This window comes from Hypanus sabinus, chromosome X2 (genome assembly GCF_030144855.1).
Source record: "Hypanus sabinus isolate sHypSab1 chromosome X2, sHypSab1.hap1, whole genome shotgun sequence".
NCBI lineage: Eukaryota > Metazoa > Chordata > Chondrichthyes > Myliobatiformes > Dasyatidae > Hypanus > Hypanus sabinus.
The window spans coordinates 4,706,931-4,719,318 of record NC_082739.1 but is presented as its reverse complement, the minus strand read 5'-3'; the positions used below and the strand labels follow the sequence as shown (position 1 = coordinate 4,719,318).

General features: G+C 43.6%; 1 protein-coding gene across 6 annotated transcripts in view; it reads left to right on the top strand.

Moving 5' to 3' along the window:
- The window catches only part of LOC132385093 (centrosomal protein of 164 kDa-like), a 288,904-nt gene that overhangs the window by 89,874 nt on the left and 186,642 nt on the right, over nt 1-12,388 (top strand). For 5 of the 6 annotated variants that reach the window (XM_059956825.1, XM_059956826.1, XM_059956824.1 and 2 more), the window contains 2 exons: nt 540-695; nt 11,669-11,782. In XM_059956825.1, the coding sequence (XP_059812808.1) occupies nt 540-695; nt 11,669-11,782 (270 nt within the window). The remainder of the gene's footprint in view (nt 1-539; nt 696-11,668; nt 11,783-12,388) is intronic. The other variant, XM_059956827.1, reaches the window with a different exon arrangement.

The window sequence follows — 12,388 nt, the reverse complement described above, 5'->3', positions numbered from 1 at the left end:
CTCACCTTATCTCCTTACCTTCCCAATCAACTTCCCAGTTCTTTTCTTCACCCCTTCCCACTGTCCAAGTTTCACCTATCACCTACCACCTTGTACTTCTTCCTCCCTTCCTCCTGCCTTTTTACTCTGACTTCTCATGTTTTTTTTCCAGTCCTGATGAAGGGTCTTGGCTTGAGACGTCGACCGTTAACTCTTTTCTATTTTGTGTGTATTGCATCTGAATTCTACTTCAGTGCTGAGGTTGCAGCATATTTATGCTAAAAAGCAGAATTGGGCTTTGCTATGACTTTTCCTTTACAGTTGAATAGCCATGTGGATTGGAAAAATGGGCACAGGTAAATTCTTTGCATATTTGGTATAGGACCTGCATTAGTGTCATTAAGCACAGATGACAGAAACAGAGGTTAGTTGGTCATTTAACAGCACCACTTCGTGTTAGCACACATAATGTACCTCTCAACTTTCTAAACTGTCATTCATTTAATGCAATAAAATTGGCTCAATATTGTCACCCATATTCCTATCTTTATCGTTCTCAGGCATTGAATTTGCCATCAAATCTTGTAATGGCACCTCAAGGAAACCTTGCTCCCCTTCGTGGCCTTGGCGAGCTCTCAGCAAATACGCCCTTTGGTTTATTGGACAATGCACCTGTAGCTACTGGGGGACTACTGAAGAGTTCTCCTGCATTTGGGGTAATAAACTCTGGATTACATTGAAGGCTGATTCATTTTGTATTTAAAATTATGGTGGTGGTTGTCCGTCATATCTAATGATGACAGGAAACCTGTGCAGGAGAATTTTTTAAGTGGAAAAGCCATTGCACTGTGGCAGTTCCATTCCGACCTCGGAAGTCCGATTCCAGTGGTGCAAGTAATCATCACAGCTGGGGTCTTCCTTGGTTGCAGTGGGTGATCATGTCTTCTTCTGTGCCTCGTAATATTCTTCACTTTCCACGAAGCGTTGCAGAACAGCCTTCCAGGCCGTTGGATCTCACTGCAGATCTCATCCGCCCAGTCTGCCAGAGCTGACTTCGTGTACGAGGACAGGCATGTCCCTATCTCACTGTGGTATGAGGCTCTGCAGCTACCCTCACCTGGTTTAGCCCACCTATCAAAGTGGTGTACTGGAGTGTGGCCGCTGTCACATGCAAACAGCTACTTGGAGCCGCAGGTGAGAGCTGAGTGTCCAGTGGGGATCAAAGGCGAGTGAGCTGCCCCAGAATGGACACAACAAGCACCTTCACCAGAGGTGCTACCCCTCCCTGGATTCCCCATAGAATTATAAAGAGATAAAGTTCAAAGTAAATTTTATTATCAAAGTCACTATATACAATCCTGAGATTAATTTTCCAGTTGGCATACTCAGCAAATGTATAGAATAGTAAGTATAACAGGATCAATGAAAGATCAACCAGAGCACAGAGGACAACAAACTCTGCAATAATGAGAACATGAGATAGTGAGATAAAGAGTTCTTAAAGTGACATACAGTTGGCCCTCCTTATCTGTGGTTTCCACATGTGCGGGTTCAACCAACCACAGATCAGGAAAACCTGGAAGTTCAGTCTCCAGCACTTGTTGTTTGAGCACGTACAGACTTTTTTCTTGTCATTATTCCCTAAATAATACAATATAACAACTATTTACATAGCATTTACATTGTATAAGGTATTATAAGTAATCTAGAAATGACTTAAAAGTACAGGCAGTCCCCGGGTTATGAATGAGTTCCATTCCTGAGTCCGTTTTGAAGTTGGAACAGTATTCGGTATTATTTAGCGTCAATTAGTCAAACATTTTTCTTAGTATATGGTACATATTTTACCTTTCAATGCATATAAAACACTTAAGAAACCTATGTATTTCAGTAATTAAACCACTGGGTTGCTTAGTAATAATCGTAGCTTTCATTGGGGCAGGGCCTTTCACATGCTCCATTAAAATTGTTCCGATCGTTGACCGACTGTGGCGTAATGCTTTTCCAATGACCGATGGCGTTTTACCTCTTTCCGATTGCTTTATTACTTCCACCTTATTTTCAATCATGATCGTGATTATTTTCATGAACAGAAACATTGCGGATTCAGAGCTGAACTGCCAGGTCCTAATGTCCATCGCACTGAGACATGTTAAATAAAGTCAGGGGTTCCGCTGGGTCCTAAAGACCACCGCACTGAGACAGGTTAAATAAGGGACTTAAGCATCCGCATTTTTTGGTATCCGCGGGGGGGTCTCGGAACCAATCCCCTGCGGATAAGGAGGGCCAACTGTAATTGGTTGTAGGAACATTTCATAGAACTGCTCAGTACAAGAGGACATGGCTTTAAGGTAAGGGGAGGGAAGTTCAAGGGAGATATTAGAGGAAGGTTTTTCACTCAGAGAGTGGTTGGTGCGTGGAATGCACTGCCTGAGTCAGTGGTGGAGGCAGATACACTAGTGAAATTTAAGAGACTACTAGACAGGTATATGGAGGAATTTAAGGCGGGGTTTGAGGGTCGGCACAACATTGTGGGCCGAAGGGCCTGTAATGTGCTGTACTATTCTATGCAAACATTTCAATGGTGGGGCAAATGGGTGTAGTTATATCCTTCTATTCAAGACCCTGATGGTTGAGGGGTAATAACTGTTCTTGAACATGGTGGTGTGAGTCCTGAAGCTTGTTATGCATAGCTATGAATGTTACTCATAGTATGGAACAAATACAGCAGCTGACTGATCCAAACATTTACTGAGCTGACCAGTGACTAGTAAAAGATATTATAAGTGTCTTGATTCATCCTCCATCGGCCCCCATCACCCAGGACGTGCCTTGTTTTTGTTGCTACAATCAGGAAGGAGGTGCAGAGGCCTGAGGTACACAGTCAACAATTCAGGAGCAGCCTCTTTTCCTCTGCCATCTGATTTCTGAATGGGCATTGAAACCATGAACACTACCTCACTACTTTTTTTATTTCTAGTTTTGCATTACTTATTTAATTTAACTATTTAATATATATACTTACTGTAATTCATATTTTTTTCTATTGTGTGTTGCATTGTATTGCTGCAGCAAAGACAAATTTCATGACATATGCCAGTGATATTAAACTTGATTCTGATGGGGAATAAAACTGCAGTGCATCTTCCCCGTAGTTAGTTCTAGTTTAAAGCAGTGACTAATGAACAATAGTTGTGAAATTATATCTGAAAAACAAGTGAATACAGCAAACTGAAATTATTACCTTAGTTTTATGTTTAATTTCTGCAGTACATTGTTTCCCCTGTTGGATTTGCTTCCTTGCCCAAACCAATAACACATAATGATTTCTTGTTAGGGTACAGTTCTCAGTTGCTTGTCACCCTCTAGTACAGGCATGGGCAAACTACGGCCCGGGGGCCATATGCGGCCCGTTAAGCTTTTTAATCCGGCCCGCAGAACTTGATGAAATTATATTAATAAACCTTGTTAACGTTTTTTCCCTGCAATTCTGGCGTTTTCCCAATAGATGACGCACTCTATATACATTGACCTTTGTTGAGGTGAAGCGTATTACTCCACATTTGCGCTTTACTCTTTGTTTGGCTCGAATTATTTGTGTGAACAGGCGTTCAGCGTCATGAACATCAACAAAGGCAGCCACAGATCCAAGTTAACTGACCAACACCTCAGATCCATCCTGAGAATCGCCACAACAAAACTAAATCCAGACTTTGATGCGCTGGCTAAAAAGGGAGACCAACAACACTGTTCCCACTGAAATTAAAAATAAGTTTCTTCGTTGTGTTATGTAAAAAATGCATTTGAAAATATTTTTTTCAATAAGCCTCACATGTTACATGTCATTTCTGTTAAGTAATGGACATGAGTAGTGCGCAGGTGCACGTACGTTCTCAAAATAAAAAATGCGCTCCAGATCAAATAACGCGCTCCGCATACTGGCGTTCTGTCCTGTTCTGTCCTTGTGCTGGTCATTGTTGAGTTTTGGCACGGGACAATTGAATAAGAAGGAGCAGGACAAGTAGACCTGCATCTCCTACCATTTTTGAAATAAAGACAGTCAGGAGGAGAGTGATGATGATAATATCTTGAAGGATAACAGAATTTTCAGTGCTTTAAAGTAATAACCGTTACTATTAAAAAAAAGCTGTATTTTATTCATTTAATTTTCAGTGTTTTAAAAGTCATTTCAATAAATAGCTAAATACCATGGGACATCAAAGACAGATATTTTGTTGTAATGCATTTGTTCATTTTCAATTGAAATTAAAGCACATGTTTTCTACATATCCCATGATATTTTATTTTCTCTTATGGGGTGTATTACCAAAACACTCCGTCCATCTGCTCCTGGTCCGGCCCCCCTGTCAAATTTTAGAACCCTTTGTGGCCCACAAGTCAAAAAGTTTGCCCACCCCTGCTCTAGTACCTCACATGGCCTTGCATCATGATTGTGTTCAGACAGGAAGAGTCAGCAGATGTTCACCAACAAGTGCCATCACAGTCTTTTTCATCACATCTGTATCTTCTACTAGAGATCAGGTGATATGGCATTTAGTAAATCAAAATCAGATTTATTATCATTAGCATATGTCTTGAAATTTGTTGTTTTGCAGCAGCAGTACAGTGCAATAAATTTTGAAAAATCTTAAGTTACAATAAGAAATATAAAAACATAACTGAGTAGTGCAAAAGAGAACAAAATAGTGAATGTTACTGATTTGTCACTTTGTTGTTTGTAATCATAGCAGACATTTTTAAACAGTCTTTATAATTAAATTGAATTGACTTATATTTCTTACATCCTTCACATACATGAGGTGTAAAAATCTTTACATCTCTGTCTAACTGTGCAATCATAGTAACTTATAATAAATAGAACAGGCAATGTACCCTGGAAAAGGTTTCATTGCTAACATAATGGTCTTTTTGTAGCAGCAGTGTTTGGGTTATAGTTAGAGATAACAGGTGCTTTGGAAAGTGAGCTGTCCAATCAGGGGAGTGGTTTTTGTGTTGTGTGCCTGACACCAGGGTGATCTGGGTCTACTTGTTCAGTGGGGGATGAAGGGAGAAGAGCCGGAGGGAAGAGGTCATAGGACTCGACCCGGAGCAGCACCATGATTCGACCAAACCCAGGGAATTGGAGGATCGGCGAAGGGGAAACCATGAGCTCCAATGTGCACCTTAGACTGTCTCATTAAAATGGGCCCTTTTCTTTTTTTTTGCTTTTCTTTACTAACCCTGTAATCAGATTAAGAATCATAAAGCTAAATCGTCTACTGCCTGTTATTTCATGTTACTTATTTGTAACAGGGCAACAAATTACGCAGCATCCATACAAACAGGGTTTCAGGGTGGGCTCGCACCTCAATCTCACGTGTTTGGTGGGGCCAGAGATTGTCTTCCCTAGACTTACGCAGCCAGCAGAACCAGAGTGTTTCAATCGTGGGGGGTCAACTGGAATCAATTTCGTTGGATGCTGTGTGATTGCCCTGAGGATTGATCCAGTGGGTTGTGTGTTTAAGTCTGTGCTAAACTATTGTCCGGTAAAGTGATTACGATACATGGGTATGGATGCTGTTGGGGTTGAGAGGTGGTGCAAATCCACGGGGTTACTGGTAATAAATACATGCGTGTTGAGTGGGGTAGATATTCATACTCCTGATGAATTGTTAATTTGACTTTTAAGTACTGTTAAAGCTATAGGCAAAGATACGATTGTGGGGCGGAGGTTTGATAAAATGGTGGGCAAAGACTTTGTTTTAGTTCAGACTAGTGCTGTTGTAACAGCAGTGGAACTGCCTGGTACTATCATGGCTCCAGGAGAGGGGGTCCGTGAACTGTCCAGACTTTCCGGGAGGAGGAGAGTGTAGGGGAACAGGCTGAATCTCAAGTTGAGTCTCCCATAGCTGGGGGTGGAGACTTCAAAGACAGGGTGCTCTCATGTCTGCAGAGCAAGGAGAAGGAGTGGACTGATTTGGAATGTCTAATGAGTCCCCCGGCAAGGTGTGGGAATTCAGAGTTGCTAGGGTCCCTGACCTCCCTGGCAAGTAAATGGAAAAATGCCCAGGTTCTAAGTCCCCACTATTGCAGGCCTGTTCTCAGGTACGAAGCCCACCCCTAAAGGGGAGGAGGAGTATGAGACTTGGGCAGAGCAGGCTTCTCAAGTTTTTAGATGAATGGCAGCACTCTAATGACGTAAAACGACAGCAATTGGTTGAAAGTTTGAGAGGGTGGGCTACTAACGTAGTGAGAGCCATAAAGGCACAGAATTCTCTTACCACTTCTGTGGCCTACGTGCATGCACTAGGTATGATGGGAAGCCCAATGGAGCTCATGACAGGGTTTCAGAACATGTGTCAGGAGGAGGGGAAGAAGCTTTTTCTTTTCTTTTTCAATCTTTTTATTAGTTTTTTAAAAGAAGAACATAACATAATATTATATTAAATAGGTTATGAATACAACAGATTTGAAATTAAATTAGTAACAAGATAACAATATCTTATTAAACTATCAGCGAAAAAGGATCATACAATATCAATCTAATCTATATTGATTATACATGAAAAGATTAAAAATAATCATCAAAAGAAAAAAAATTATAAAATATAAGAAAAAATGTATATTTAAGGAAATAATAAAAAAAAATAAACCTAAACTAACATGGGCAGTAATAATAGTTTATAAGTATATGATAGTGTCAAAAACTCCGGAACTCCATACCAGAACAAGAATAATAAAAGTAAAGGTCTGGAAGAAGTCAAATTAATTCATATGAAAGGGAAAGAAGCTTTTTGCCTACATTTTTCAGCTAGAGAGGCAGCTAAATTGCTTGCTGCATAGAGGGGCCATTCAGACGGCTGAGGTCGATCAGTTAAAAATTGATCAAATCGCGAAAGGCCCAGAACCTGATCGCTTGGGATCTCAGACTGTCTTGTAAGACCCACCACCCTCCCTCATTTGTTGAGCTAATCGGAGAAGTATAAGAGGAGGAGAATGCGTCAGAGGTGCGGGAGGCCTCCGTCAGCTGGATACAGTCCTCGGTAGTGGTCCCCTGCGGTGAAGTGACCACGGATAGCCCACCCTGGGGAGTGGTAGAGGAGATCATGGCAGAGTTGAGAACTGAGATGTCCCAGTTGTTATCAGTGGGTGTAGGCCCCCCCCCAACTGTATGATGGAGTCAAAGCCAATCGTGTTACAGCCTGGGGGCAGTAGCAAAAGTGATGGGAAACCCCAAATTTTCCAGAATGCCAGAGGCTGAGGCCCTCTTAGTGATGTTCCAGAAGACCATGAAGAAGAGTTGGGCATGCCTTCTGGGGTGCTGGTGAGGCCTGAACTGCAGAAGCCCTCGGTTGTACAGGCGAACAGAATGACAGTGATCGTCAGGAACACTACGAAGAGGGAGGTCACCTTCAAGAGGAGAATGCCATTGGTGCATCTCTTCCTGGTGACAATAATGTCTCGTGTCCCTGTGAGACAAGCTGGGGAGAAACTATCTGCAAAAGGGAGAAAGCTGAGTGCTGAGTCATTCAACTTTGGGGGCTCCCTGGTACTTGTGGGTTGGAAGAGGAGGTTGATACAGAAGATGTTGAAACTGGAAGGTGTCTTTTTTCTACTGATGAGTTTGATGTGGGTTGTTCCAAGAGCACTCGCCACACTATCCAGGTGACCAAGGACACCCCATTCAGAGAAGGGTCACAGTGACTGGCCCCTGCGGAGGTTGAAGACATTCAGCAGCATTTGTGTAAGTTGAAGAAAGCTGGGATCATCATTGAGTCCAGAAGCCCCTATGCGTCCCCAGTAGTAGTGCCCAGGAAGAAGAATGGGAAGATACAGAAGTGTTGGACTATAGGACTCTGAACAGGCGCACCATCCCTGACCAGTATACAGTCCTGAGGATTGAAGACGCACTGGCCTGCTTGAGTGGTACGAAGTGGTTCAGTGTGCTGGACTTGAGAAGTGGATGTTACCAGATCCCCATGAGTGAGGCCGACAAAGAGAAAATGGCATTTATATGTCCACTGGGATTCTTCCAGTTTGAAAGGATGCCCCAGGGCATATCGGGAGCCCCTACAACCTTCCAGCAGGTCATGGAGAAAATGGTGGGGGATATGAACTTGCTTGAGGTATTGGTGTATCTGGATGACCTCATAGTGTTTGAGTCCAACTTGGGGGAACATGAGGCGAGGCTACTGAAGGTGCTGGGCCGCCTAAAAGCTGAAGGATTAAAGCTTTCCCTGGACAAGTGCCAGTTCTGTAAGACATCTGTCAGCTATGTTGGGCACATAGCCTCACGGATTGGAGTAGTTACGGATCTGTCTAAGATGGAGGCGGTAACCACATGGCCAAGGCCCCAGATTGTCAGCACTTTGTGCTCGTTCCTTGGGTTCTGTGGGTACTATTGGAGGTTAGTGAAGGGCTACCCGAAAGCGAGTCACTCTGTAAAGCAGCTTCTGGGTGGTTACACTCCCTTGGGGAAGAAAGGGAGGAGGACAAAAGGAGAGGAGGGTAAAGAGTACCTTAGCCCTTCGGAGCCTTTTGGAGTGAGGAAGGATGCGAAACATGAAGAGGCCTTTCAGTCGCTGAAGGAGCTGCTGACACAGGCGCCTGTGCTGGCTTTTATAGACCCCCGATTGCTGTGTGTACTGCATATGGATGCCAGCAGAGAGGGCTTAGGGGATGCCTTGTATCAGGATCAGGGCACCGAGTTGAGACCTGTTGCATTTGTCAGCCAGAGTCTGTCGCCCTCTGAGAAAAGCTATCCCATGCACAAGTTGGAGTTCCTGGCATTGAAATAGGTTGTGGTGGATAAGGTGAGTGACTACCTTAGTGGTCCAAGTTTGAGGTGAGGACAGACAACAGTCGCCTAACTTATATCCTGACCTTGGCGAAACTGGATGCCACATGCCATCGGTGGTTGACGGCATTGTCTGCCTGTGATTTCAGCCTGAAGTACCGGCCAGGAAGCTGGAACATTGATGCTGATGCCATGTCCCGAAGTGTGCATGAAGAGCTGGGCAGGGATGAAGAATGGGAGAGGGTTGAATGAAAGCCATGTGTCAGTTTTCCATCACGGTGAAGGCAGAGGGAAGGCGAGAGCAGGATCGAGCAGTAGATCAATTCAGAGCTCTGAAAACAAACCGTTTATTGGAATTGAGTCCTGGGGAAGTGGCAGCTGTTGAGTGAGATGACCTGGGCATCAGTACTATTTGGTCAGCGGTTGAAAAAGGCGATGTGGCCCAAGCGGAGAAGAGGATGCTGCAGTGCCTCCATTACTGAGAGGATGGCCCAGACTGGAATTGAGGATTCAGATCCTGTATCAGGTCATATTGCCTCTAGACCAGCCTTGGCGTTCCCAGCTGGTTCTGCCTGAGAAGTATTGGAGGATTATTTTGAATTCACTTCATGATGATTCTGGACATTTGGGAGTTGAAAAGACCTATGGATTGCTCAGAGATTGATTATACTGGCACCAAATGAAGCCGGAGATTGAAGAATACTGCAAGCCGTGCATTCGATGCACATGGAGGAAGATGCTGCCTACAAGAGCCGCTCCATTGTCTCACTTGCAGAGTGTGGGGCCTCTTGACCTGGTGTGAATGGATTTCCTGTCAATTGAGCCAGATTGGGGCGAATCTCTTAGTCATCACAGATCACTACACCAGATATATGAAGCTTTCCCTACCAAGGATCAGAGAACATCCACGGTGACCAAAAAGTTATGGGAGAAATATTTTATTTATTATGGCCTCCCCAGGTGGATACATAGTGATCAGAGACAGAATTTTGAGAGTAGGCTCATGCATGAGTTACTCAGCATGCTTGGAGTTGAGAAGTTGAGGACTACCCCTTATCACCCGCAGGGTGATCCCCATCCCGAGACATTTAATCAGACCTTGCTAGACCTGCTCAGAACTTTGGAAATTGGCAAGAAGAATAAGTGGAGTCAACATATTGGACATCTGGTCCACTGCTGTAACTGTACACGAAATGAAGCTACCGGGTACTTGCCATATTATCTGATGTTTGGGCACATAAATTGGCTTACCGGTGGACAGCTACACCCTATGTAGTGGAGAGTCAGATGCCAAACCTTCTGCCTCTGGGACAAGAGATGTGGGTTGACCCAGAGCCCGAACTGAAGTCTACACCTAGTAAGAGGACTCTGCGGCGACAGGAGTGACTGAAGGACCCCGCCCCTGAATGGGATACAGAATTGGGGGATGAGAAAATGGGGGTGTAGAATATGCTGCCTTTTGCTAACTCGCCAATAATTGAGGAAGAGATTCCCAACCCTTCTGACGCTGAGTCGGGTGAAATCGGTGGGGGGGGGGGGGGTGGGTGGTTGGGAACTATCTGTGGACAGTCTGGATTTCAGCGGGATCATGAAAGGGATGAAGCGGGGCTCAGCCAAGTGGCAGAGCGGTCCGAGTTGCAGGAGGGCACGAGTGATAGACAGGGGGAGGCTTCGCCATGTAGACCAGAAGTATCCCAAGCAGTGTCTGAACCTGAAGATGATGGGGTAAGGAGGTCTGAAAGATTCAGGAGAACACCAGATAGGCTGGCCTATGTAGCACTGGGGGAACAAGAGTGTGGCATCTATCACCTTGGTGAGCTATGTCACTGCCATTTATACCTAGGTTGGACTTTGTAATTTGTATAAAGGGGTGGCAAATTATCTCAATGTCATGAGGATGGCTAATTTTGGTGGGGGTAGAGTGTAACACCCTGGGAAAGGTTTCACTGCTAACGTAATGGTCCTTCTGTAGAAGCAGTGTTTGGGTTGTGATGTGTGCTTTGGAATGTGAGCCGTCCAATGAAGGGAGTGTGTTTTCGTGTTGTGTGCCTGACACTGGTGTGAGCGGGGTCTTTTGTTCGGGGGCGATAAAGAGAGAAGATGCCAGGGTGGGCCCATGATCTGATGAAGCCGGGGAGACTGAAGGAGGATCGGCGAAGGGGAAACCGTGAGCTGCAACTTGTGCACGTTAGACTGTTTCATTAAAATGGGCCCTTTTCTTTTTTGTTGCTTTTTCTTTACTAACCCTTTAGTCAAATTAAGAATTATAAAGCTAAATCATTTACTTGCATGTGATGTACTGCCTGTTATTTCATGGTACTTATTTGTAACAGAGTGACAAATTATGCAGCAACCACACAAACAGGGTTTTGGGTTGGGCTCACACCTCAATCTCACACGTTTTGCGGGGCCGGAAATTGTCTTCCCTAGACTTACGCAGCTACGGAACCAGAGTGTTTCATGACGTTAGGGCAAACAGTTGGAATCCTGAAGTGGCTGAGGTCAGGATGCTGAAGTGAGAATATGACAAGATGATTAAGCCAAAGAACTATTGTCATCTAAATATACCATATGCAGTGAACATAGCAGAGGATAATGCAGTATATTTGGAGCTCTAAAATGTGACCTCTTGAATATTAATCTGAGTAGATGGATTGTTGAGATTTGTAATCTTCAGTTTGCTGCTGATTTGATGATAGCAATTTAATGAAATATTCAACAGAAGCGATCAAACTGCTGTTCTGCCATTGTTTTTTGTCAAAAAGAAGTCAGCTTGTGCTGGAGAGCATTGTGTAGTTATAAAAGTAATCTTAAGCTTGATAAAAATATTTAAGTATTTCAGCACAAAGTTATTGCATGGCTAATAACCATTTTGTTTATGTGGCACTAAAGGTCCCTAAAGCCAGTGGCCTTACGGAAACTCTTCTGGGAGCCAAGCTTGAAGAGAAGATATCCCTGAACCTAGCTGACCTCAGTGAAACTGATGAAGACCTGAGCAGAGATAAGGTAGCTACATTGGTGTAGTGGCTGTAACACTAAATTAGCTTTTATCTAAATGACTGTTCACCATTTACTGAGGCTAGTAGTGAGCTTAAGAAGGAGCTTGTTAGCTTGTGAATTGGCATCAGAAAGGTGATAGAGAACAACCAGAATCTCATTATAAGCCCATATGTACAGTGACCTGGGGGAAAGGGAATCTTGCATCTTTTCTCAAACTGCCCAAGTGCAACTCCAGTTCCACACCATGTAGGTAAATTTCTTAAGCTCTATAAGGTGGTCCAGTCAGTTATATAATAAAAAAAAATCACAAATGTAAAGACCTCAGATTACTCAAAGGTATTTGGGAAAGGCAGTCTTTGCTGATATTACCCAAAGCTAAAATATTATTTTAAAATATGAGAATACCTTTAATGAAAAGGTAGAGGTCCTTGTCTTCAAGTTCATTGTTCAAGTTCAGTCTTCAAGGTTCAAAATGCATCTCATGAAGACTATAAGGCATAGGCATACAGCATGTAGCAGGCATCATATATTCATAGTTCAAATCTGCCAAGTCTGCTTTTTAAATGTTTTGCCAATGTGTGGTGATAAAGTAAAATATTTATGACAAGTTAT